We start from the raw sequence: 27940 nt of genomic DNA, 5'->3' as shown, positions 1-27940 counted from the left end.
ATTTCCTGCATAAATCCAGGTTCTCACATCCCCCCCACCCTGTGTCTTACATGTGGCACTCTTGTTAATGCACCCTATAATACTAGCCTTTTTGCAACTGAATCACACTGTTTGCTCATATTCAGTCTGTGATTCACTGTAACCATCAGATCCTTTTCTACAGTACTAAAGCCTAGCCAACTCTTCCCCTTTTGTATTTGTGCATTTTATTTTTCCTTTATAAGTGAAGTGTTTTGCCCTTCTCTTTATTGAATTTCATCTTGTTGGTTTCAAACCAATTCTCCAATTGTCGGAGTCCTTTTGAATTCTAATCTTGTTCTCCAAGGTGGCTGCAACTCCTCCCAGCTTGGTGACATCTGCAAATTTTATAAGCATACTCTCCACTCCATTATCCAATTCTTTAATTAAAATGTTGAATAGTACTGGAGCTAGGACTGACACTTATGGGATCCCACTAGAAGATTCATCACCCCAATTTGACAGTAAACTATTTATAATTATTCTTTGAGTGTTTTTTCAATTAGTTGTACACCCATCTTTTAGTAATTTCATCTAGACCACATTTCCCTAATTTGCTTATGAAAATGTCAAGTGGGACCATGTCAAAAGTCTTGTGAAAATCGGGATCATGTCCACTGCTTCCCCCCATCCTCTAGATCAGTAATGCTATCAAAGAAGGAAATCGCATTGTTTGGCATGACTTGCTCTTAACAAATCCATGTTAACCATTACTTACCATTTTATTATCCTTTAGGTGCTTACAAATTGATCGTTAATAACGTAAGCCTGAAGTCCCTGTTCCCTTATTCATATTAGTGATCTAGTCAACTGTAGTGACCCTCTTTAGTAACAATATCTGGGTGTGAATTTTGCCATATTGGAATGTAGAATTCCCTTAACATGTGTAGAGCAAATGACCTCAGGAGGCACTCTCACCATGCTGTGCTCCAGCTTCCACATTCTTCTTCCTCCTCCTCCTTCATCCAGCAGTGACCTCTGAAAATCTGGAAAGAAAGAGCAAGATATTTAAATCTTAAAACAGTACTTCGCTGCCTGCATTTAACACTCAAGTCCAGTTATACTGCAGTGCTGAGTTGGCCTACAGCAAGCCATCTTAAATAGGCACCTACCTGGCCTGTTGAAACGCAAAACTGAATATATGCTGTCTGAACTGTAGACTCCAGGAAGGCATATTTGCTTGTACTGGAACTGTCTTCTGCTCCTCTGTACAGTGAGGATCAAAATTCCTTCTTCCTGTAGACTGCCTTCAAAGAACAGCCTTTTGTTGCTTTACCGACTGATATGACGGTGGGTTTTTTACTATTTTATTCCATTTTCAACATTCTGAGGGAATATTCACCTATTTACTTAAAATTGTGTTCTTTTGAACACACCATTCGCTATGGCTACATAAGTCTTATAAATCGTGTCGTCAAGCTTCTAGATGAGTGTGCTTACTACAAAGAAATAAAAAAACTAGGTTCAACAGCCCTATGTCAGTGTCGCAGGAAGTATATCCCCAGCTCCACTGAATTTTCAACCTTACGTAGGTATTCCCTTCTTGAAGAAGCTGAGACAAGGATAGTTCTAATTCCTGTTATGATAGGCTGACATTTTAGTATGGGTATGGAAGGATCTTAATACACTACAGATTTAAGACTAGGTTGCAATGAGGAATTTAACTGATCACAATTGTGTGAAACTAAAGTGACTCATTAATTAATACTGTTGTGCTAAAAATGCAAAGATGTATCTGTTCACATAGTTATGGTTATTTTTGAAACCAGGAGTGCAGATCTAAGACATTAATGTGATTCTAGGAATAGTTAAAAATGGTGGTTAGTCTACACTGCAAAATGGAAACATTTTTACTATTCCAGGAGATGACAGCCAACATAGCTGATTTCGTACCATAAATGGAGTGGTTTCGTGTGAAGTTTTGTTGTCAAAGTATTTAAGAACCTGTTTTCTGGATTAAAGAGTATCTAACCTGTGTGAAGGAAGAGGCCAGAGCCTCAGGAGTCGTAACACTCTCAGGTTTCTATTTTCCTACATGAGAACAGCCATACTGGGTCAGACTATTGGTCCCTCTAGCCCAGTATCCTGTCTTCTAACAGTGGCTGGTGCCTCATGCTTCAGAGGGAAGAAACAGAACAGGACAGTTGTCGAGTGATCCATCCAGTCATCCACTCACAGCGTCTGGCAGTCAAGGTTTGGGGATATCCAGAGCATGGGGTTGCGTCTCTGACCATCTTGGCTGATAGCTATTGATGTTTATAGCCGTAAACATTTCTAATTATTTTTATTCTAGTTATGTTTTTTTGCTTCACAACATCCCTTGGCAATGAGTTCCACTAGTTGACTGTGTGTTGTGTCAAGAAATACTTCATTGTGTTTGTTTTGAATCTGCTGCTTATTAATTGCATTGGGTGGCCCCTTGTTCATGTGTTGTCTGATAATTCTGTTCTTTACTATAGTTTCAACCAGATTTCTGATACTGAAGTTAGGCTTCCTGACCTGTACTTTTCAGGATCGCGCCTCTAGCCTTTTTTAAAAATCAGTTTTACGTTAGCGATCCTCCAGTCATCTGATACAGAGGTTTATTTAAGCGATAGGTTACAGATCACAGTTAGTAGTGCTGCAATTTCATAGGAGTTCCTTCAGAACTCTTGGGTGAATACCATCAGATCCTGGTGACTTATTACTGTAAAATTTATCAATTTTTACTCTATTGACACCTCACTCTTGAACAGTTCCTTAGATTTGTTACCATAAAAAGAATAGATCTCCCTCACATCCTCTGCAATGAAGACTGATGCGAAGAATTCATTTAGGTTCTCCACAATGGTCTAGTCTTCCTTGAGTGCTCCTTTAGCACTTTGATCGTTCAGTGGCCCCACTGATTATTTGGCAGGCTTCCTGCTTCTGAAGTACTCACAAAAACTAACAGATTTTTTGTTATCTTTTGCTGGTTGCTCTTCAAATTCTTTTTTGGCCTAATTATACTTGACTTGCCAGAGTTTATGCCCCTTTCTGCTTTCCTTAGTAGAATTTGACTTCCGATTTTAAAGGATTCTCTCCCTCTCCTTCCCCTCCCCCCAAAGAAAACCAAACAAAAACCCACTTCCTTTACTCTGTTTAGCTGTTGTGGCCTTTTTTGGTCCTCTTACTTTTTTTGTATGTTTAATTTGGGTATACATTTAGTTTGAGCCCCTGGTCTGATGTGTTTAAATAGTTTCCATGCAGCATGCAGGCATTTCACTCTTGTGACTGTTCTTTCTAATTTCCATTCAACTAGCTTCCTCATTATTATTCCCCTTTTGGAAGTTAAATGCTTCTGTGGTGTGCTTCTTTGGTTTCTTCCTCCCTACAAGGATGTTAAATTTAAATATATTATGGTTGATAATACTGATCAGTTCAAGTATGTTCGCTTGTTGGACCTAGTCCTATGCTCTGCTTGGAACTAACTCAGTAATTGCCTCTCCCCTCTTGGGTTCCAAGATTAGCTGCTCCAAGAAGCAGTCACTAATGGTGTCTAGAAATTTTATCTCTGTATCCCATCCTGAGGTGACATATTCCCAGTTAATACGGGGATAGTTGAAATCCCCCATTATTATTGGGGTTTCAGGTTTTGTAGCCTGTCTAATTTCCCTGAGCACTGCACAGTCAGTCAACATCATGGTCAGATGGTTGATATAGCAGTACATTCCTACTGCTATACTCCTATTAGTCAAGCATGGAATTTCTATCCAGAGAGATTCTGTGGAAGTTTTGCTTCATTTAAGATTTTCAGTATATTCAACTCTGTGCTTTCTTCCGTATATAGTGTCACTCCCCCACCAGTGCAATCTGCTCTCATTCCCATATATTTGTACTTTGGTATTACTGTGTCCCATTGATTATCATCATTCCACCAAGTTTCTATGATGCCTATTGTTAGATCAAGATTCTAATTTAATAACAGGCACTCAAGTTCACCCCTTTTGATATTTAGACCTACATTTTTATATAAGCACTTATAATATTTGTCAGTATTTAGTTGTCTGCCTTCATGTGATGTAATTGAATGGGACTCTTTTTTTGTTTGACTGTTTCTCTTCAGTTCCTGCCTGTACCTTATCAACTTCTATCCTCACCTCTTTCATAGGATATATAGTATCCCCTTCAATAAATCCTCCCCTAAGGGATGTCCATCTGAACCACATGTGCCTTATGCCTGTCGGCATTCCGCCAGCCCTCAGTTTAGAAACTCCTCTACAACCTTTTTAATTTTACGTGCTAGAAATCTGGTTCCATTTTGGTTTAGGTGGAGCCCATCCTTCCTGAATAGGCGCCTCCTTTCCCAGAAGGTTCCCCAGTTCTTAATAAATTTAAAACCATCCTCCCAATACCATCATCTCATCCACACATTGAGACCCTGCAGTTCTGCCTGTCTAACTGACCCTGCGTGTGGAACTGAAACCATTTCAGAGAATGCTATCAAGGAGGTCCTGAACTTTAATCTCTTGCCTAGCAGCCTAAATTTGGCCTTCAGGACCTCTTTTTTTTACCTTTCCTTATGTCAGTGGCATCTATGTGTATCCTGATCACTTGCTCCTCCCCAGCACTGCACATACATCTATCTAGATATGTCTAAAGGTTCGCAACCTTTGCACCCAGCAGGCAATTTACCATGCGGTTCTCCCGATCATCATAAACCCAGCTATCTATATTTGTGATAATCGTATCCACCTTTACTATTACCTAGCCTTCTGGGAGTGTCCAGAATGAGACATCTTCAGTGTGAGAGACATGACATGACATGACATCTGGAAGGAGGGTCCCAGCCATGGGAGAGTTTCCCTCCGCTCCAGCTTGATGCTCTTTTTCCCCTGAGATTTTCATTTTCTTCAACAGCACAGAAGGTGTCAGACTGCGAATGGGACCACTCTGTTGTGTTCCTGAAAGTCTCTTCTATGTACCAAACTTATAAGGAATTGGGTTTGGAGGAATGATCAGCTTTTAGCAAGTCTCTGATCGGAGCCAAAATAGTAAACCTATTACAGTAAAGTTCTTAGATATATTGATGCTGAGTCCTGACTATAGTGGTAAATATTTAAGTGCTAAAAAAAGAATACCTGGCCACTTTGCTTTGATTCTGGTGCGGAAGAGCTATTGCTACTAACCATTTATCTTTATGGAAAAATAGCCTGTTTGATTAAGTAAGCTGTTGAACATGTTTACTTCATTATCTTTGGAGGGGTGCCTTTACAAACATGCAGCAGCACCTGAATTTATTGGGAAGCAATGTTTTCTAGGCATGTAAAACTTTTTATTAGAAACAGAGCATTTTTGAAACTTCTATGGATTTGATTTGCAAAGGTGTTGCATTTGACAGTTTCTTTCTAGTGAGAAATGTCAGGTCAGTTACATGGATTGTTTGGGTAATGGAGGCAAAATAGTTTCATTTTTGAAATTGTATGGCACCAATGATTGGATCTGACACTCCATTAATCAATTCAGTACATGGTGTTGAATGTAAGTTTTGTTTTTTTCCCCCAATTGCACAACCAGGCTTGTATATTCATTTCCAAGTCATGGTGCTGTTAATATGTAGATTTGGGTTCCTTAGGCACCAATGGAGAACATTTTAGTCACAGGAAGTACTTAGTTTCATATGAGTTTTGTCCTCATTTAAAATATAAAATATCCCATTAGTTTGATGTTGAACTTTTCTCAGCCTGTAAATTACTTAAGAAAATATTGAAGGCATGCCTCTGTATAACAGAGCAACATATCTTGCCCTCCTAGCAATATCATTTGCATTTGAGTAATTTCATATCCAACTTTTTGAGTTCTTAAAACGATGCATTTTATGATCCCCTCCTTGGACTAAACAATACTTGTACATTTAACACTCGGAGTTAAACTTTGGGAAAAATCAGATGTTTATAAATCAGACGAGCTATTAATTTTTCCCCCTTTTTGAATTCTGGACTTAGGTAAAAGAGTACAGATTCGGAAAGCACCACAAAGTATTCCAGATGCAGTGCCCGAGAGGAAAAGGTCAACACCCATCAATCCTGCAAATACAATACGAAAGACCCACGTAAACAACAGTGTTTCTCAGCGACCATATAGAGACAGGGTGATTCACTTACTGGCACTGAAGACCTACAAGAAACCAGAGCTACTTGCTCGCTTGCAGAGAGATGGTGTTAATCAAAAAGACAAGAACTCCCTTGCAGCTATCCTTCAGCAGGTGAGAACATCTGGATAGGATGTCTTTTCTGCTCTTTCTGCTCCTTTTCCTGGTTGTTTCTTAATACAGTTCAGGATTTTACTACCATATTTCATCTAGAAAAGTGAGGGTTCACTTTGGTGAATGGCAGACACATTTATTGATATTCGCTCTTCGACAGTCTTCTTGAAAAGCTGCCATGTTTTGTAAGTACTCAAAACAAACTGGAAGTTTAATGAGTTTATAGGGGAAGTTTGTACTATTGAAGATTTCTAAAGCTCTTCATGAGTGATAGGGAACAATTGCTGGGTATATTTTTAGCTATCTTTTCCCTACTGCAGTTTTTTTCCCCAGGAGGCTTACTCTTTTTTATTACTCCAAGCTGTTTAATTGGTGAACATAGTTTCTCTTAACTTTTCTTCTCGTAACTGTTCAGACTAATTCACTAAGGAACTTCTGTTTCCATTGACGAGTTTACTAGCCCTTTTTATAAAGAGGAAAGCTGTTTTGGGGGTGATGTTTAAATGAGAAAAAATCTGCATAATCAAGAGTAGTGGCCTATAAGTTGGTGCCTAATCTCATTGAGTTCTATTACAAAATATTTAACTAGCTATCCTGGGATTGAAACTCTTATTTAAATGTTACAGTAAATGAAAATATTGGTGTTTGCTTTCTGTCAAAGAAAATTTCTTTAAATAGTTCGTTCTTCACTAAAAACATGAATGATATTTTAGAAGGAACTTCATATCTCTTTGCAAAAGAAAATATATCTGTAACATTACACATGTACTGCACACTTTCTTGTATGTATATGCATGCAAAGATAGCCGTGAAATTGAAGAAATCCCTTTTTACACTGCACTGTTCACACACTGCTTAAGCTGTGCACTGGTAGCTTTGGATGTCGGAGCACCTTGAGTGAATTACAGTTCTGTCTGGAGTCGTCATTATTCCTTCACTTCTTTAACCTTTATTAAGAACATAAGAATGGCCATACTAGGTCAGGCCAATGGTCCATCTAACCTGTATCCTGTCTTCTGACAGTGGCTGGTGCCAGATGCTTCAGAGGGAATGAACAGAACAGGGCAATTTATCGAGTGATCCGTTCCCTGTTATCCACTGCGAGCTTCTGTCAGTCAGAGGTTTAAGAACACCCAGAGCAGGGGGTTGCATCCGTGACCATCTTGGCTCATAGCTATTGATGGACATATCCTCCTCCATGAACGTGGTATTTTTTTTAATCCAGTTATACTTTTGCCCTTCGCAACATCTCATGGCAACAAATTCCACAGATTGTGCATTATGTGAAGGAGTACTTCCTCTTGTTTGTTTTGAACCTGCTATCTATTAATTTCATTGGGTGACCCTGATTCTTGTGTTATGTGAAGGGGTAAATAACACTCTTATTCACTTTCTCCACACCATTCATGATTTTATAGACCTCTATCTTATCCCCCCCTTAGTCATCTTTTTTAAGGTGAACAGTCCCTCTCTTCATGATCTCTCCTCAGATGGAAGCTGTTCAATACCCCTGATGATTTTTGTTGCCCTTCTCTGTACTTGTTCCAATTCTAATATCTTTTTTGAGCTGGGGCGAGCAGAACTGCATGCAGTATTCATGGTGTGGGTGTACCATGGTTTTATATAGTAGCATTATGATATTTTCTTATTATGAACTTTCCTAATAGTTCCTAACCTTCTGTTAGCCGTTTTGACCGGTGCGGCACATTCAGCAGATGTTATCAGAGAATTAGCTATGACTCCGAGATCTATCTTGAGTGGCAACAGCTAATTAGACCTCAGCTAATTTAGACCCCATCATTTTGTACAGTTAGTTGGGATTATGTTTTCCAATGTGTATTACTTTGTATTTACCAACGTTGACTTTCATCTGCTATTTTGCTACCCAGTCTTGTGAGATCCCTTTGTAACTCTTCACAGTGAGCTTTGGACTTCGCTGTCTTGAGTAATTTTGTATCATCTGCAAACTTTGCCATCTCACCATTTACTCTTTTTCCAGACCATTTAGGAATATGTTGAAGAGCACTCTTCCCAGTACAGATCCTTGGGGGGGAACCTGCTATTTTTCTCTCTCCACTGTGAAAATTGACCATCTGTTCCTTTGGTTCCTATCTTTCAACCCAGTTACTGATCCATGAGGACCTTCCCTCTTATGCCATGTCTGCTTACTTTGCTTAAGAGCCTTTGGTGTGGCTTTTTGTCAAAGACTTTTTGAAAAGTCCAGATACACTATATCTGCTGGGTCATCCTTGTCCATATATTAGTCGACCCCCTCCAAGTATTCTAATAGATTGGACAGGCTTGATTTCTCTTTGCAAAAGCCATGTTGACTCTTTCCCCAATATATAGTGTTCATCTTTTGTTCTCTCCATGAACGTAACTTTTTTTTGTAGCGGAGTTCTAGTTCTTTTGGAGAGGGTAGTGGATTTTTTCTTCACCAAAATTATCCTTAAGCTTGCGTTCTGTAATTTTAGGCATGCTCTTGGACTCAAAGGGTTGAGTTCTCATTTCATGTCCCGTTATAAAGAGTTGTTGGGGAAAAAAATGCTTGCTGGGATACCTTTTTAACACTCTGCTTTGCCTATCCCCACATTGACTACCAGAATGCTGTAAATTTAGTCTCACTTCATTTTATTCATCTCTAAAATAGGCTTTAGTTTAAAATTAAAAATTTTTGGTATGGCTTAATCCACCACTTACAGAATTCTTTTCATACATATTTACTGTAACTTCCATCTCCATAATGGTTAATTCATTGGCTTTTAAACCAGGAATAAGTGTTGTCCATTTGTGAATTGAGCAATAATAAATATGCTTAAATCAGTTTTTCAGACAGTAAGATTAAATTTATGTAAATTTTAAGTGTATGTAGATTGAAGTATTTTTATGCAACCTTTAAAGTGTTAGCAATTGTCATTTTCTGTATCTTACTGTAATAGTTCTAAGAGATTAGGATGACAGATTCTGAATAGTCAGCCATGGTGTAGCTGCATAGCAAAGAAATTGGACCTAGATGAAACATTGACATGTTTTTAACCTGGATCAAAGAAAGGGATCGCTAATAAACTTTGAACATCTGCCAGAACAATAAACTGAAAGTTTGAATAGTGCTTTTGTTAAAATGTTCAAGGTCAGATGTCAGTTAATTGTATAGTTTAGTCATAAGCTATACTTGTATCTTTTTTACCATAACACTCCCATCCCCTTGTAGAACCTACTGATGCTAACGTAAAATTCTAAAGGCTAGGCCTGCATAAGTGCACAATGGGGGAAGGGGGAGATGGGTTCAGTGATTTTTCTCCAATCCATCCTCCTCCATGACTGTGGTATGGAATAGCTGTCTCAATGCCTGCTACGTCCCCAGCGCATGCACCTCTCAGAAAAGTGTGCCATGCAAAGTGCTTTAATTACTACTTGGCCTTCAGAAGCTAGCAGTATAATGCTAACTCATCTTATTTCCACACTACAAAGTTTTTATTTTTAGTTCAGTAATGCTATCATTTCATCAGCAAAGTTCTATAGACCTTTTATTAGAAAGTGTTACACCATAAATCGGGTGAGCAAACTATGGCCCACGGGCCGTTTTAAGCTGGCCCATGAGCCACAGCACACGGGTCAGCCCTGCTCTGGCCCGGGCGCAGGGTCAGGGGCCGCATCATGCAGCTCCCGGAAGCTGCAGCATGGCCCCGCTCTGGCTTCTATGCGCTCCAATGAGAGCTGGAGGGGCGGTGCTTGCAGATGGGGCAGCATGCAGAGCCACCTGGCTGCACCTCTGCATAGGAGCCGGAGAAGGGACATGCCACTGCTTTAGGTAAGTGCTGCTCGGAGCTTGCCCCAGCCCTGATCCCGCTCTCCAAACCGCTCGATCCCAGCCTGGAGCACCCTCCTGCACCCCAAACCTCTCATCCCCAGAACCCGCACCTCCAACCAGAACCTACAACCCTGTCCCAGCCCTGATTCTCCCCCGCTCCCCCACTCTCCAAATCCCTCAGTCCCCGCCCAGAGCACCCTCCTACACCCCAAACTCCTCATCCCCTGTCCCTCCCTCACCACAACCCCAATTTTGTGAGCATTCATGGCACACCATACAATTTCTATTCCCCGATGTGGCCCTCGGGCCAAAAGGTTTGCCCACTCCTGCCATAAATGGTCTTGAGTACGCAAGTGTAGTAACTTTTAGTTAGGGGCTGAAACTGGGAGGCTAAACATAGTTACTGTTTGCACATGTAAGAAAACATTTTTTTATTGAAAGTACTACTATTACCTTGCTGTTCCTAACAAATGTGTCTGCTCTCTTTGATTTTAGTTTGATTTTATTTGTTTCAGACAATATGGTGGATCACTAAAAGTCTTTACAGGCAAAATATAGGCATATACAAGTCCTAGTATTTGTTTTTTGAAATACAGTATCACAACCAGCTGTGACAGAATACATAAAACACTTCAAAAATGAGACATGGAACAATACAAAACATACCTAATGTACTTGATCCACTAGCACACATTCAGATACCCTCTTTCTTTGAGACTTAGTCCAAACTTTTTGGGAGGGGAGGGCAAATCTGCATAAATCACGATTGTGTCCATATGCTTTTCAGCCTACAAGGCTCTCTTTAATATCTTGACTAGGAGTAACAGGCAAAGGCCCGGTTTCTGAACTTCAGAGGTCTGTTACAAATAGTACAGTTTGAAGGTCTAAAATGGGATTTGAAGGGGAAAAGTTGCCAAATTAATGCTTTGATGTGGCAGGCATCAGTGAGCATGGATTTTTACCAACATGACTCTTTTCAAATACACAATGTATTTCTCTTCAGGAAAGGAAGGGGGACCTATCAGAAGCTGTCTTAAAGCAGAGCATTAATAGGATGTATATGCTAACAAACAACAAGGCATTAATTAGTATGGAATTAGGAGTACAATATTTTTTCCTGGAATTCATGGATATCTGTTTTGCATGTACGCTTGGGGCTTATCATAAAATTAGGTGTGGAACAGCGCATGTACATCCCTTCTTAGTTACATTTCTGCAAAATTTTACTTGTACCCTTCTTGCATGACTAAAATGTGTTTGATACACATGGCTGAAATTGCCTTACATCTTCATTAAACCAAAACGTTTTAGGTATACTTTTAAAAAAAAAAAAAAAAAAAAAAGTCACTCATTAAACTTACAACAGTTTTTGTCCCTTTTTCATTAAAGGGAAAATTTAGTGTTGAATCAAGTATTGTACTATCTTGACACTCTCCGGTGGAATGCAACAACTTCATGTGGTTTCTAGGAAGTGTGAATGTACTAAACTCCATGACCCAGTCTCTGGGAAACAAGAAAAGCTACCTATTTTTGTCATAGTCATTTGGCTAGATAAAAAAGCTGTTCTTGCTGGCACTGCAGTATGAGTTACCACTATTCCTAAAGCTGTACCAATTTTCCCTTTTTGTGATCTAATATCATTGATATCAGCAGAACTGTGTTGGCTGCTATTCCATTAGAAATACAGGAAAAATAAACACTTGAATTATAATGTTCGAACTTGAACACTTAAAGTTAGAATTCTAAATTTGTATTTAGTCATGTAAATATGAATAAGCCTGACTAATGTACATTGACCTTCAGATCTTTTGAAAAATCAGGCCATTCTTTTATAAGTACCTAAATTCACACACCCAAGATTGAACCTTTTTGTATGCCAAAATTTTCACTATATGAAAGGTCTGTCCTTTATTGCCTTTAAAGCCGAAGGCTAGAAAATACAGAATACATTTTTTCATGGTTATATTTTCAACCTATATTTAAACTGTCCAATCTTTTCTAGTATTGTAACTTGTAGATAGCTTTAATATTTGTATTTTTAAATATATATTTGTAGGTAGCCAACTTGAATCCCAAGGACAACTCTTACACTCTGAAGGATTATGTATTTAAAGAGATCCAAAAAGATTGGCCTGGATACAATGAGATAGATAAACAGTCATTGGAGTTAGTACTTTCTAGGTAAGTTCAAGCTTTTTCTTTAATGGTAGCAATAAAAGAATACATGGTTTGAGAAGTAACAGGCTTCTTTCTTCCCAAATAATGTAAGATCTATTAGAGCATCTTTTTCTTGATTTTTTCCTTGTAACCTGGAATATGGGTGATCTTTACAGAAAACTAAATTCATCTCAGAATGTCACCAGCACCAGTCATTTGGAATCTCCTCTAAGTTCTTCTAAAGATGCTGCATCTGCTTCTCCTTCCCAGGTATTTAATTTGTGATTTTCTTTATATTGCAATATGATGCAGTCAGACTTAATACATACAAGTTTTATATTGGTGTGAAAGCTTGAATCATGTAATGAGAAGCACCCGTACCCCTTCTAATGTATGAAGAAGGTGAAGCAACTATTTCTGGGTAATTGGATGGTGGCATAGAATAAAACTTAAAAAAAAATAGTTGCACCATGGAAGACTGTGGAACTGATGTGTGGGTTTTTTAAAAAATTCTTGTCATGTAGTTCCTAAGAACCTCAACTTAATAACCCTGTTTTTAGAGATCAGATAGCATTGTAGTAAACCAGACTTCTACGTAGATGGCTCATAAAATGTTTTGTGAACATAGATTCTCAAACATAGCCTATTGCTATGGTATCTGAACTCATAAGTGACCATACAAAATGTAACTATTAATAGCATGTTGGCAAAAGTTGTGTCCTTACTCAGGGTTGAACTTGTCCTCAAAGGCTTAACTTTTTAGGTGTCAGTCACTTTCTGGTTGTTAAATACTTAGACAACAAATATACCTCATATATTGCCAAAGAATTTATCTTGGTGTGTCTTGGTACTTCAAATGAAGGCAAGATATTTTTGTTACTTAACTCTTGTACCCTGTTGTATGCTGTCATAACCATAAGGGTAGCCTAAAATTCCTCCTTACCTGTAAGGGGTTAAGAAGCTGAAATAACATGGTTGGCACCTGACCAAAGGAACCAATGGGGACAAAAGATACTTTCAAATCTGGGGGTGGGGGAGAGAGGCTTTGTTTTGGGTTCTTTGTTTCTGTGTTTGCTCTTAGGAATAAGAGGGACATCAATCCATGCCCTCCAAACCATTCTGAACCAGTCTCTCATATTACAGAAATTGTAAGTACAGCCAGGCAAGGTGTATTAGTTTATCTTTGTTTTCTCAACTTGTGAATTTTCCCTTTGCTGGAGGGAGGTTTATCCCTGTTTTGTTATAACTTTGAAACTAAGGCTAGAGGGGGTTCCTCTGTGTTTTGTGCATCTTTTGTTACCCTGTTAAGTTATCTTCCAACCTGATTTTACAGAGGGGATTTTTACCTTTTCTCTTTTTTTTTAAATAAAATTCTTCTTTTAAGAACTGCCTTTTTTTTTTTGTGTGTGTCCAAAGATCCAGGGATTTGGGTCTGTGTTCACTTTAACCAATTGGTTAGGATATTATTCTCAAGCCTCCCCAGGAAAGGGGGTATAAGGGCTTGGGGGGATATTTTGGGGGAATAGGAACTCCAAGTGGTCCTTTCCCTGATTCTTTGACTGAATCACTTGGTGGTGGCAGCATACTGTTCAAGGACAAGGTGGAATTTGTGCCTTGGGAAAGTTTTTAACCTAAGCTGGTAAAAATAAGCTTAGGGGGTCTTGCATGCGGGTCCCCACATCTGTACCCCAGAGTTCAGAGTGGGGAAGGAACCCTGGCATATGCTGTGGGTGTTCGGTCTATCTGTACTGTCATATTGTTTTGATATTTGATTTTTCTGTCATGCAGGCATTTTTATGCTGCAGCCTTTTAACCCTTAGTTTAAATGCAGTATTTACACTGGACAGGACAGAAATAGGGTGTTTTAGGGCAGCAATATTGTTTCTGGGAAAAAATTAATTTATTTTTGCTGTGGGTGTTGTTCAGATATCAGTTATGATTAAGTGTAGTCCACTGGGTAAAGGATGGAACTGAGTGAGAAGACCTGGGTTCTAGATGCAGCCTCGCAGCAGGTGTCTGAGACCTTGGATAAATCACTTATTTCTCTGTGCTTCCCTTGTTCATCTATAAAATTGAGATAATACCCACTTTAATAAAGCACTGGGAGACTTTCAGATGAAAAGCATTATTTAAGATAAAGTATCAGTGATTGCAGTAAAAATATAAAATAGCACTATAGCAAAGGCAGTAGAAGAGCATTCTTAAAAATTATTGGGTGGTGCTTTCATTTGCTGTTTTGGGACAGGTGAAATGAAGTACTGAACATCCTGTACTGAGGTCATTAACATATTTGGGATGGGGAAATAAATACATACCCGTTTCTTGCCAACTTTGGCTACTGTTTCTCATGGTAGTGAAATAGTATAAATTGTGTAGTTCTGTCTTCTCATCTGCTCAAACACACACACTGAATCTGGAAGTAATTCAGCTGTGTGGTACAGAGCTCTGCTTGGCACTTCTGGGCAGAGGCACTGCTTTGTACTGAAACATAAGCAATATATGCTTGTTAAGCAAACTGACATGAGTCAGATAGTATTTCAAAAGAACTCCAGTATTCTCTGAGGATAATTTAGACCCCAGGCTCCCTATAGCAGAAACTTGATTTTTCCTTGCCCCTTTTTGAGGTTTAGGCTTTCTGATGTGCACACTGTTCCACATGGGTTGGAACTGCCTGAATAAAACAGACTATATAGAGGCAGCAACTGTTTACTTACTGAATGTATCTGCACTGCACAAATATCTAGAGTACTGACTAACCTGTCATGTTCCAGCATGGACTGTGATACTTCCCCAGACAATGTCTTATGTGGTTCCAAAGTCTTGGTCAAGATCTGAAGGGGATCGTCTCAGGATGACAAAAATTTTTTAAAGCTATCTAGATTTATTTTTTAAGCATGAAACAAAGCACATGTTTAGTTGTGATCTTCATCTTATCTAAAGATAAATTAGAAAGCATAAGAGACTAGGTTTTAATCCGTTTGTTGTAGACATACCTTAGAATTGGATTAAATGGAAACTAATGGTCTTTTTTTATTGCAGAAACGGCTGTTGGATTCAGATTTTATTGATCCTTTAATGAATAAAAAACCAAGAATATCTCACCTTACCAATAGAGTTCAACCAACACTAAATGGTCACTTGACTGCTTCCAATGAGAGAGCTACTGCACCACCCCCACCCCCACCACCTCCCCCTGCAGCCGCTGCCACCCCAGCTCCTCCAACGCTTCCTTCAACTCGCCTTCCTGTTTCAAATCCTCCTCAACCGGTGAACTCTAACTCCAATTCCCCTAGCACTCCTGAAGGCCGAGGGACTCAAGACCTGCCTATTGATGGTTTTAGTCAGAATGGCAACAGCATCTTTGAGGACCAGCAAGAAAAATATACCTCTAGGACTCCTTTGGAAATGCCAGCACCCACTGCAGTTGAGTTAGCGTGTCCAAAGTCAACAGATGAGGTACATTCAGTGTTGCACAAAAAATCCAAAAAGAAGTCAAAAAAACATAAGGAGAAGGACCAAATCAAAAAACATAACATGGAGAGTATGGAAGAAAAGGAGAAAGACCTTAAGAAAGAAGAAATTGTCAAGCTGAAAAATTCCAGTTTGGATTCAAGTGAAGGTATTTAAAAAAGCAGCACTTTAAATTACTTTATGGATAAGTGAGACTGATCTAGTGGGTAAAACAATGGACCAGAAATAAGACCTTAGTTCCACTCGTAACTGCTACTGATTCACTAAATGTTGAACAAGTTACTTAACCTCTCTCTGCTGCCTCCTTCCATAGCTGTAAAATGGGAATAATGATAGTTACCTGCCTTTACATATAGCAATTTTCACCTGAACCAAAGTGCAAATTATTACCTTACTAAGCTTTAAGGCTATACAAAAACAAAAGGGAGGAATGACACATGTACACAAGTACAGCTATATTGGCACTCCAGACAAAATGTTGTTCAATTTTATTTTTGGTAAGATTGACTTCAGCTTTTGAATAACAGGAATAATTCATATTTTTAAAAAATTATAAACACTTCATTGTTGGATGGAGTGTTGGGTAGTCAAAAGGAGAGAACAAAAAGGAATACTACTTTGGTTTTGTTTTATAAACTATAAGGTGTTCACATACCACTTTGAATGCAGGGCAGTTTAATTATTAACTGTATTAGGCCAAATCAATTTATCAATGGGCGTCAGTACTGTTAATGTTTACTGCATTCTTCAGAGAACTGACTCTGACTTCATGGCTGTGAAATGACTTCTAAAGAAAAAGCAAACTAACTGAAATTTGATTGATCATACAGTACAATGTTCTCATTTCACAGTGGCTGGAAGACCAACCCACAGAAAATTAATGAATTTTGCAAATTAACAAGTAAAAGTACACACTAAAGGAAGAGATAATGTTGCATAACATACACTTAACTGCAAATTATTTTTAATTATAGTACAGTAGCAATTGTAGAGTAATTTTGTGTTTAAAAAAAAAAATCTAGTATTGTGAATCTTTATTCCAGATCTCTGAGAGTTGGGAAGAGACTGTTTTCTCTTTACAAAAAACCTTGCAGTTTACTCAGATGTAAACTAAAGTTTAAATTTGGACACTTCTCTCCTTCCTCTTTCCTGCTCCAGAAATTATTCTTGCAACTACTTTAAGCAGTCGTAGAGAGGATATTAAAAAAATCTTAAAATTGTGCTTGTAAAACCAAATGAAAGCTTACCAAATATATTTGCTTTCCTAATACTATTTTTTTAAAAGGTTGTGGAATGTGGCTGTTAACTCAAAATCCATAACATATCAGTTGGAGCTACAAAGTTTAATATTGACATTTAATAAACAAATATCAAGTGTAAGTAAGGGCAATTACTTGAAACGTGAAATGCAAGGTTAAAGGATCTTCTGTTAATTCAGAAGTCAGATTCAGCCCTCACCTAGTCTAAAATTGTTTCTCCTCTGGAAACAGAGCTGATTGTATGGATTGGATTCACTTTGTAGACTGCTGATGGATAAAGCTGGATCTTTCCGATTCATTTATACACACAATATGGCTGCCGTTGTAGGGGTGAAATATATGTTTCTGAAAATCTTTGTGCTCAGTACACCAGTATATGGTGGCATTCAGGGTACTGTCAGTCAGTTACAGAATTCTAAATGCCTAGTAAAATTCTATACTGTGCCTTAAATTGATATTTATGTTGCTAGGGCACCCACAACTTGCTGGGGCACCTTCAGAGGAAGACCTCGTTGTGTAAAATTTTTATTTTAAAAAAAATACTCCTTTTTAAAATTGGATTTTTGTTCATAGTACTGAAATTTGGATAACATAGGTTTTATTTGTATAATATTTATTTTGTATCTCTCACGGAATTGATAGTTCCTATTAAACTTTGCACTTCTGATTAGGCCTCAACTGGAATATTGTGTCCAGTTCTGGGTGCCACATTTCAAGAAGGATGTGGATAAATTGGAGAAAGTCCAGAGAAGAGACACAAAAATGATTAAAGGTCTAGAAAACATGACCTATGAGGAAAGATTGAAAAAATTGGGTTTGTTTAGTCTAGAAAAGAGATGACTGAGATGGGATATAAGTTTTCAAATACATAAAAGGTTGTTACAAGGAGGAGGGAGAAAAATTGTTCTTCTTAACTCCTGAGGATAGGACAAGAAGCAATGGGCTTAAATTGCAGCAAGGGTGGTTTAGGTTGGACATTAGGAAAAACTTCCTAACTGTCAAGGTGGTTAAGCACTGGAATAAATTGCTTAGGGAGGTTGTGGAATTTCTATCATTGAAGATTCTTAAGAGCAGGTTAGACAAACATCTGTCAGGGGTGATCTAGTTGATGAGTGCGGGGACTGGACTAGATGAGCTCTTGAGGTCCCTTCCAGTCCTTTGATTCTGTAGTACAAAGAATGCCATTTATAGGAAGAGTAATCTCTTGGTATAAATATAATTGCTTTACTCAGATACTTCTGATCTGAATCATATATATTCTTACAGACCTCTAACTGTTGGAGCCTGAGTGAGTGCTTTGGCCAGAATATTCTGTTGTTCAAAATAACTGTGTTCTACAGTTTAAGGGTAACACTAACTTCTCATATGTGGGGTGGTATGTTCATAAACTTGTTAGCAAAACTAAATTTAAAACTGTTTTGCCAGTAAGTTCTAAATACTGATCCCACATATGAAAATATACTTAATGAATAACAACATAAGAATGGCCATACTGGGTCAGACCAGTGGTCAGTCTAGCCCAGTGTCCTGTCTTCTGGCAGTGGCCAGTGCTAGATGCTTCAGAGGGAATAAACAGAACAGAGCAATTTATCGAGTGGCCCATCCCATGCCATTTTTACTCCCAGTTTCTGATGGTCAGAAGTTTAGGGATACCCAGAGCATGGTGTTGCTTGCGACCCTGACCATCTTAGCTAACATTGACAGGCCCATCTTCTGTGAACTTATCTAATTCTTTTTTGAACTCAGTTATACTTTTGGCCTTCACAAAATCCCTTGGCAACGAATTCCATAGGTTGACTGACTGTGTTGTGTGAAGAACTACTTGCTTTTGTTTGTGTTAAACCTGCTGCCTGTTAATTTCATCTGGCGACCCCTGGTTCTTGTGTTATGTGAAGGGGTAAATACTTCCTTATTCACTTTCTCCCCATCATCCATTATTTTATAGACCCTTCTCTTATCTTTTAATTCTCTTTTCTAAGCTGAACAGTCCGTATCTTTTTACTTTCTCCTTGTATGGAAGCTGTTCCATACCCCCTAATGATTTTTGTTGCCCTTCTCTGTGCCTTTTCCAATTCTAATATATCATTGTTTACATGGGGCGAGCAGAACTGCATGCAGAATGGATGGGGTGGGTCTACCATGGTTTTATATAGTGGTATTATGGTATTTACTGTCTTATTATCTAACCCTTTCCTAATGGTTCCTAACATTCTGTTAGGAATATGAGAAGAATTTAAAACACAAACTCTTCCTAAAGTAGAGGAAATAGTCCCATTTGTATTGCTTGCAAACAGACGGATTATTTAGGGATTACATTACTTTCATAACACCTTCCTGAAGAGCAACATATTGACTTGCTTTTTTCCTGTAAAAACCAATGTTGCCATATTAATGAGGAAATCTTCTGTTCAAAATTGAAGTCTGAATGCTAATTAGATTTGCATAAAATGCTATAAGGACTTCTTTTGTATAGAAAGTATTCAAATTAAATTATAAACTTTGCTTACCCATAGTTGGAGGAGGAGAGGGACCATTCTCGCACCAAGAAAAGCACTTTGGCTTTCCACCCTATTGTCCTTTAGTTTGGTCCCGTGAGAGTTGCATATTGATGTAAAACTTCTAGCTCCTATTGTGTGGCCACATCTGCCACCTCAGATTTTGAATTGTTGTGCAGATGCCACAATTTATCTTGATGATATAAGGTTGACCGTGGGTTAAGATTGCATTATTTTGTTGTACAGATTCTACAGTAGCTAATGTGCTTTAAACTCCTGGTATTGCATATTGTAGAGTTGGTCGTATGGCCCCTATTATAAACAGTTTTGCGCTTTAGTCATGATTACATGGTGAGACAACAGAATACAATTCCTGGGAAGAAGTGTTCCAGACACTTCAGATTTGGATCACATTAGGTATATTAGAATCTTTTTAAATGTCAACTTTTTATTTCCATATAGGTGTTAAAGAGACTTGCACTGACTCTACAGATCCTTCATCAACAAGTGAACTACCAGACTACTTTGTGTAAGTAAAATTAGGCCTAAGATTGACAAAATTCATGCCATTCACCAACAGGCAGTTCAAAGATCAACTGTGAAAGGTCTTGCGTAATTAGAAAATGGAAGAGTTACCAAAATGTGCCTTTTAAAGGGCCATGTCAGTGCTGCTGGTTCTAAAAGTAGTGCCACACTATGCATTAAATATCTAAGAATATTTTTTCGGAAGTGCTTTAAAAAGTGAAGTTCTTGAGCAGACAGGGTATTGAAATAAAGCAACAAAGTGGGTGGTAGACTTGCTCCCAGTTTAGTGGTTAAATTGCCCAGCAGGAAAGTTAAATATTGGAATCTTTGGTTTTGAATATTTTTTTACTATTATATTAAATACTCTTTATGGAACATATATAGTTAAACGATTCTGCATCAAAGAGTTTACAGACAGCGTGGATTAAAAACTGAATTATATTTTTTTTAAAATCTGCCTTACATTATATTTGAAATTTCAAATCTAAGTCCTATGCTTACTGTGATTAAGGTTATTTTGTCATAGATATTTTTTGTAAAAGTCACAGACAGGTCTCAGGCAACAAACCAAAAATCATGGAAGCCCATGGCCAGTGCTTGACTTTTACTAAAAATGCCGGGGGGTGGGCTAGGGGATTAACAGTCCTTTTTGGGTCAGGCCCCCTACAATTACGACACTGTGAAATTTCAGATTTAAATATCTGAAATCAAGAAATGTATGATTTTTAAAATCCTATAACCGTGAAATTGACCAAAATGGACCATGAATTTGGTAGGGCCCTACTGATGAAGCACTAATAGAAAAGATGACATTTTTTTACTTTTTTCCCCTATAACATTTACTTTATTTGCACCCAGCTGTTAGCTCTTACCTTTAACAGTTTAATTGTAATAAGTATAAAACTGTCTACTAAATTTTTAATACTACCTGCAATCAAATTATGGCTAAGCCTCACTTTGTGACGTCTAAACTGACTCCATTTATTCCCAAAGACTTCCACAAGACAAAATGTTCCTCCTCGCTCAGCATAGATGAAAATGTTGAAAGAACAATGGCAGGCGCTTGAGGACTGGTGATCCCCTAGGCTAATGTGCACCTTGGGAGTTTGTACTGCCCTTCACATAGCTGGGGGCCTTGTGTTGTAGAGTGGCTCAAGTTTGTCTGGTGTTGGGGCCAAGGAAGGAATTGGCCAGTCATGCCATACACCTTAGCATACTGCTTCCTGCTGAGTCTCCTCCTAATCTCAGGCCTAGCATTTCATGTTTTTTCTATGATACAGAACAGTTTGTCACTCTGTAAGTGGAGTGGGTGGTGTTTTCTGCCCTGCTTTCAATATATCTGATTTATTCTGAGCAAGATGTCTTCCTCATCACCTGTGTTCGCATTCTGATATTCCAATGAAGTCATAACACTGTGTTTAGGACTTCGCAATTTCCACGACAGGTTGTGATGTAATAAATGCAGGACTGATGTCCTTGCAAGATTAAATAACAGGAGAGGATGGGCTGTGACAAAACAAGTCCTGGCTTAAATATAATTTTTGCATTGCTACAAATATGAAAGAAACTAAAACGTGAGTGAGGGATTTCAGTGAATGTTTGAAGACTTTCACCAATATAAAAGTTCCTTTGTACAGTAGGTTAAAGTTGAATTTGTCAACCTTTTTGTCTCTAATGGTCTTTGTCACTATAACATTATATAGAGAGTGTGTGCGCGTGCATGTCTATACAGTTTATATATAACTGTAACCTTGCTGCATTTCAGTTAAATAATATAACTTTGGCTAACGTGTGTACAAAAGATCTATACAAAACACACATTAGCAATGATCATGAAATATATGCTCAGGTATGTTTCTATATGAGCTACGTATATCTAACTACAACTTTACATTTCCTGCACCCTGAATGAAAGTTCTAGGTTTATCTGGCATGAAAAGAACACCAATTACAGTTAAATCATAGGAACACTTCTCTGTTTCTGTGACCTATGGTTTTAGCCCTGTAGGAGCCTGAAGCCCTTGTGGTCGTTTTTTAAATGGTCACTGAAACTAGAGCAGCACCACCTGTAATAGGAAAATAGTTGGAAGTCAGCACTTTTTTAGTGAAACACAGTATGTGATGTATTTCTAAAGAGGGAGATTTGTGATCTAGTGCATAGTTCAGGAGTGGCCAAACTGAGCCTGAGAAGGAGCCAGAATTTACCAATGTACATTGCCAAAGAGCCACAGTAATACATCAGCAGCCCCGCATGAGCTCCCCCCCCAGTGCCTTCCACCCACCAGCAGTCCCACCAATCAGCGCCTCCCCCTCCTTCCCCACACCTCCCAGTCAGCTGTTTCGTGGCATGCAGGAGGCTCAGAGGGGGAGTGGGAGGAGCAAGGGCATGGCAGGCTCAGGGGACGGGATGGGAAAGGGTGGGGTGGGGGCAGGGCCTGTGGCAGAGCCAGGGGTTGAGCAGTGAGCACCCCCCAGTGCACTGGAAAGTGGGCGCCTGTAGCTCCAGCCCTGGAGTCGGTGCCTATACAAGGAGCCGCATATTAACTTCTGAAGAGCCACATGTGGCTCCGGAGCCACAGGTTGGCCACCCCTGGCATAGTTTATAGTTTCCAAATTTGCCTTGGATTTAAAAAAATAATTAAAAAGACTCTTCAAAGAATATTGTAAAGCTACATCAGATGTCATCCACTCAAACTGTGTTAAGCTATTAAAGCTTTGATGCAGCCTGACCACTGGCTGAACTTGAAACTGCTGCAGAAAATATCCATTTTACCATAAAACTGCTCACCAAAGAGATGCAAAAATCAGGGGACCTTGATTCAAAATTAAGGATGAGTTTTCTGAAGAGTACAGAGAGCCTTGGTTATGACTGTACATAGTGAGAAGTAAAAATGTATCAGCAAACACATTTTTCCACTTACATATGGCACCTAGAAACTAGAGTGGTGAGCATATTAAAATGAATAAATAGGTGTGAAAAACTGAGAAGTGCTAATAAATCTTAATTTTAGCTCCTTAACTCATTCCATAGAAGATTATGTGAAATTTTTCAATATGCCAAAAATGTAAGATTTAGCTGTGTAACTCTTGTCTTGGCACAGCTGAATGTTGAACATTTTCTAGAATTTAAGAACTTGTCTCAGACTGAAACTACTGTAACAGAGCCAATCTGTTGGCTAAATATGTATTTTTGGAACATTTAAAAATCAATATTTACCAGAATTCCTTGGACCAGTTCTAAAAATCCTACCTATAGCTTCTGAAGATGCTCAGCAGCTGTTTTTTTACAGTTTTATTGGTGGCTTTACATTTTTCTTCAAAATGTAAACATCAAATAACATATTACCCAGTGCTAGTTGTGCTACTAACAAAGCACTCTTTTGCTATTCTGTGAAGTTTTTTTATTCCAAAAACTACAAAAAAAGTCAACATGGATTTTCTTAAACTCATTCCTCAACTTAAAGGAGAAAGGAGTGAGGTTTTTGATGGCAGTTCTAAAGTGGCCAGAACTGAAATGCTGACTCAACCCTAACTAGCATGCTGCTAGAATATAAAACAGTGACTAATTGTAGTGTACATATGACTTCTTCAGTGCTAGAATCTCATTGCCTGCACGTTCAAATATATCAGCTGATATATTTGGCAACGAGCCCTGTGGTCACTGCAGCACATGCCCCTTCTCTTGCATATACATGTCTGGTAAAATAGTGGGGCAGGATTGCTCCTCTGTTTGCTAATCCTGCCCTCTGATTAAACTATAGCTCAGTTAAACCAGGAATAACTGCAACATTATTTCTGGCAGATGAGTTCAGTCCCAACTGGGGGCAAGCTTTCTCTAACAGTCTTTTTAACTTGTACCATCATCTTTAACACGATAAAAGATGGATCTGATAAACATGCATGAAAAGAATGAAAATAAATTTGGCCCAGCTTTCAAACTCCTTTCTCTCTCAATTCCGTGCCCCCTGGAGCAATTGATAATCCTGCCCCTCCAACAGAACTAATATGGCGGAGAAAGACAAGTACCATACCACCAGTAGATGCATATATGGAGCGAGGGTGAAGCCATGAAGTCACCACCCAAACATGGTGATGACAAAGCTAACTTACAACTTGGCATGTTGGGTGCAAATAACATTGTTACAGCTGGGAAGAGAAGGATATTCCACTTCATGTAGGAATTTTACTTTTTTTTCAAATTTTTCTGTTCTGATTCAGAATGTAAATTAGAAATGTCCTGCAAAAGGGGATGGAGCAGTCCACTTGGCAGACCCTGGAAGCCCTGTGGTCAAGGAACCAGATCAGCAAGCTGGCAGGAAAGCAGGCAGTCTCATCATAAACCAACCTGATTTCCAAAATTGAGTGGTCTACACAAAGCAATTTGATTTTGACAAACGCAAATTCCATTAAAATTCCTGTGTAGTTGGATTTTTTCTGACCAGCTATAATTATTACATTAAGGCAATGATAACACATACATGGAGTAAGCATAGAAATACTGTCCAACTTAATGACACTCGTACACTGATCAGAGTTGATAAGACCTATGTGACTTCATTTTGCTTTTGCATAAATCTAGGAGCAATAAAATAAAACAGGTCTATATTCCACTCTCGTGTACCCTCCTCTTCAGGTGGGCTCCTTCTGATGTACAGTAATGGTAGTACTTTGCTTGAGCACTCGATTCAGTGATTACTGCAAAATAAGAGTTTGCTTCTATCTTTACCCATATGAAATCCCTGCTTGCAAATCACCATAGTTGCAGTGGATCAGTTTCTGTTGTGCCAATTAAATTCAATAAACCCTAACAATAAATAGTTCTTTAAATGGACTATACTAACTCCAGCTATATGTAGTATAACATACTGCTTCTAGCAAAACAACCTAGGATTATACAAAAATAGGTCACAAAGGGAGATGAATAAACATGGATTGAGGTATATTACTAAACAGAGCAAGCCCATTAAATTTAAAGAAAGAGTCTATGTGGAGGATGTATTATGTGGAATACCAGCTGATGTAGATAGGCAAAAGTCTTGACAACATTCAAAACTCTTGCCTTATTCTTTGTTGGATTACAGTTGGTCTTGATTTTATGTATTGCCTATATTTCCTACAATATGAATCTTAATGTAGAAAGACACTATTGTTCTCATCTTATTCAAAATTACCATTTCATCAGCATTTCCTGAAAAGTTGAAGGGTACAAACTGTGTTGATTGGGCATCTTCTAGAAGAGCATTAAGCAGCAGCTTTTAGGACAACAATGTTAGTTGCATTTGAAAACTACTTCCTAAATCGCTCTTAATTTGGACTAGATTGTATCTGTAGTGTTGGGAAAATAAATATGCGTCTTTTCTGCTTCAATCTTGGACAGGGCTCATAGATTCTGGAAGTACTAGTGGAGTTTTTGGGCTATGACCAGTTGTGTGATTCATGTTCTCCTGGCTTTTGATATCTACCATAGACAAATTTGTCAATCTCCTTCAGGAGAAATTTGCCAGTTAAGTTGCTTAAAAAGAGGAATGAGCGAGAGAAGCTGGTGGCAAAGCAGTTCTGCTGATACTTTGGAGTGTAAAAAAAACTTCATAGAATCCTAGAATATCAGGGTTGGAAGGGACCTCAGGAGGTCATCTAGTCCAACCCCCTGCTCAAAGCAGGACCAATCCCCAACTAAATCATCCCAGCCAGGGCTTTGTCAAGCCTGACCTTAATCTGTAAGGAAGGAGATTCCACCACTGTCCTAGGTAACGCATTCCAGTGTTTCACCACCCTCCTAGTGAAAACGTTTTTCCTAAACCTCCCCCACTGCAACTTGAGACCATTACTCCTCGTTCTGTCATCTGCTACCACTGAGAACAGTCTAGCTCCATCCTCTTTGGAACCCCCTTTCAGGTAGTTGAAAGCAGCTATCAAATCCCCCCTCATTCTTCTCTTCTGCAGACTAAACAATCCCAGTTCCCTCAGCCTCTCCTCATAAGTCATGTGTTCCAGTCCCCTAATCATTTTTGTTGCCCTGCGCTGGACATTTTCCAATTTTTTCACATCCTTCTTGTAGTGTAGGGCCCAAAACTGAACACAGTACTCCAGATGAGGCCTCACCAATGTTGAATAGAGGGGAACGATCACGTCCCTCGATCTGCTGGCAATGCCCCTACTTATACGTCCCAAAATGCCATTGGCCTTCTTGGCAACAAGGGCACACTGTTGACTCATATCCAGCTTATCATCCACTGTAACCCCTAGGTCCTTTTCTGCAGAACTGCTGCCTAGCCAGTTGGTCCCCAGCCTGTAGTAGTGCATGGGATTCTCCCGTCCTAAGTGCAGGAGTCTGCACTTGTTGTTGTTGAACCTCATCAGACTTCTTTTGGTCCAATCCTTTAATTTGTCTAGGTCCCTCCTGTATCCTATCCCTACTCTCCAGTGTATCTATCACTTCTCCGAGTTTAGTGTCATCTGCAAACTTGCTGAGGGTGCAATCCACACCCTCCTCCAGATCATTAATGAAGGTATTGGGAAAAAAACCGGCCCCAGGACCGACCTGTGGGGCACTTCGCTTGATATCGGCTGCCAACTAGACATGGAGCCATTGAGCACTACCTGTTGAGCCCGATGATCTACCCAGCTTTCTATCCACCTTATAGTCCATTCATCCAGCCCATACTTCTTTAACTTGCTGGCAAGAATACTGTGGGAGACCGTGTCAAAAGCATTGCTAAAGTCAAGGAACAACACATCCACTGCTTTCCCCTCATCCACAGAGCCAGTTATCTCATCATAGAAGGCAATTAGATTAATCAGGCATGACTTGCCCTTGGTGAATCCATGCTGACTGTTCCTGATCACTTTCCTCTCCTCTAAGTGCTTCAGAATTGATTCCTTGAGGACCTGCTCCATGATTTTTCCAGGGACTGAGGTGAGGCTGACTGGCCTGTAGTTCCCAGGGTCCTCCTCCTTCCCTTTTTTAAAGATGGGCACTACATTAGCCTTTTTCCAGTTGTCCGGGACCTCCCCCTATCGCCATGAGTTTTCAAAGATAATGGCCAATGGCTCTCCAATCACATCCACCAACTCCTTTAGCACTCTCGGATGCAGCACATCCGGCCCCGTGGACTTGTGCTCGTCCAGCTTTTCTAAATAGTCCCAAACCACTTCTTTCTTCACAGAGGGCTGGTCACCTCCTCCCCATGCTGTGCTGCCCAGTGCAGCAGTCTGGGAGCTGACCTTGTTCGTGAAGACACAGGCAAAAAAAAAGGCATTGAGTAAATTAGCTTTTTCCACATCCTCTGTCACTAGGTTGCCTCCTTCGTTCAGTAAGGGGCCCACACTTTCCTTGACTTTCTTCTTGTTGCTAATGTACCTGAAGAAACCCTTCTTGTTACTCTTAACATCTCTTGCTAGCTGCAACTCCAGGTGTGATTTGGCCTTCCTGATTTCACTCCTGCATGCATGAGCAATATTTTTATACTCTTCCCTGGTCATTTGTCCAACCTTCCACTTCTTGTAAGCTTCTTTTTGTGTTTAAGATCAGCAAGGATTTCACTGTTAAGCCAAGCTGGTCGCCTGCCATATTTACTCTTCTTTCTACGCATCAGGATGGTTTGTCCCTATAACCTCAATAACTTCCTTGATCCCTGTGAGCTGCTCGTTCTTTTTAGAGCCTGGATGTAGAACGGAGACTACTTAAAAATCTGACAGCTGTCTTTGACATCATTGATCACAAGATAAACATACCTCTGGGTCATGAAAGGAATAGATGGAGGTGGTCCTGCTCCATTACTTAATCTGAGAGCATCCAGAGAGTACTACTGGGCAGTGTCTCATCTGCCCTAAATGCTGCTGCTGTTCCCTTCTGCTTGATATATGTGGGGCACTTGGGATTGTAGTGCCTCTGGAGACACGGACATAGTGGTTGATGGGCTTTCCCAGTGTCTGGTCAGAATAAAGGTTTGGATGAGGGCCAGTTGGCTGAGGCTAAAGT

General features: G+C 39.3%; 1 protein-coding gene across 3 annotated transcripts in view; it reads left to right on the top strand.

The window, feature by feature from the left end:
- ELL2 (elongation factor for RNA polymerase II 2) overlaps positions 1 to 27940 on the top strand; it is a 79272-nt gene that overhangs the window by 33540 nt on the left and 17792 nt on the right. For all 3 annotated transcript variants that reach the window (XM_073344548.1, XM_073344547.1, XM_073344549.1), the window contains exons 5-9: positions 5982 to 6241; positions 12109 to 12233; positions 12386 to 12479; positions 15249 to 15828; positions 19897 to 19963. In XM_073344548.1, coding sequence (XP_073200649.1) covers positions 5982 to 6241; positions 12109 to 12233; positions 12386 to 12479; positions 15249 to 15828; positions 19897 to 19963 — 1126 coding nt within the window. The remainder of the gene's footprint in view (positions 1 to 5981; positions 6242 to 12108; positions 12234 to 12385; positions 12480 to 15248; positions 15829 to 19896; positions 19964 to 27940) is intronic.

Source organism: Lepidochelys kempii, chromosome 5 (genome assembly GCF_965140265.1).
Source record: "Lepidochelys kempii isolate rLepKem1 chromosome 5, rLepKem1.hap2, whole genome shotgun sequence".
In the NCBI taxonomy this organism is placed as follows: Eukaryota; Metazoa; Chordata; order Testudines; family Cheloniidae; genus Lepidochelys; species Lepidochelys kempii.
This window is presented reverse-complemented; position numbering and strand designations above follow the sequence as displayed.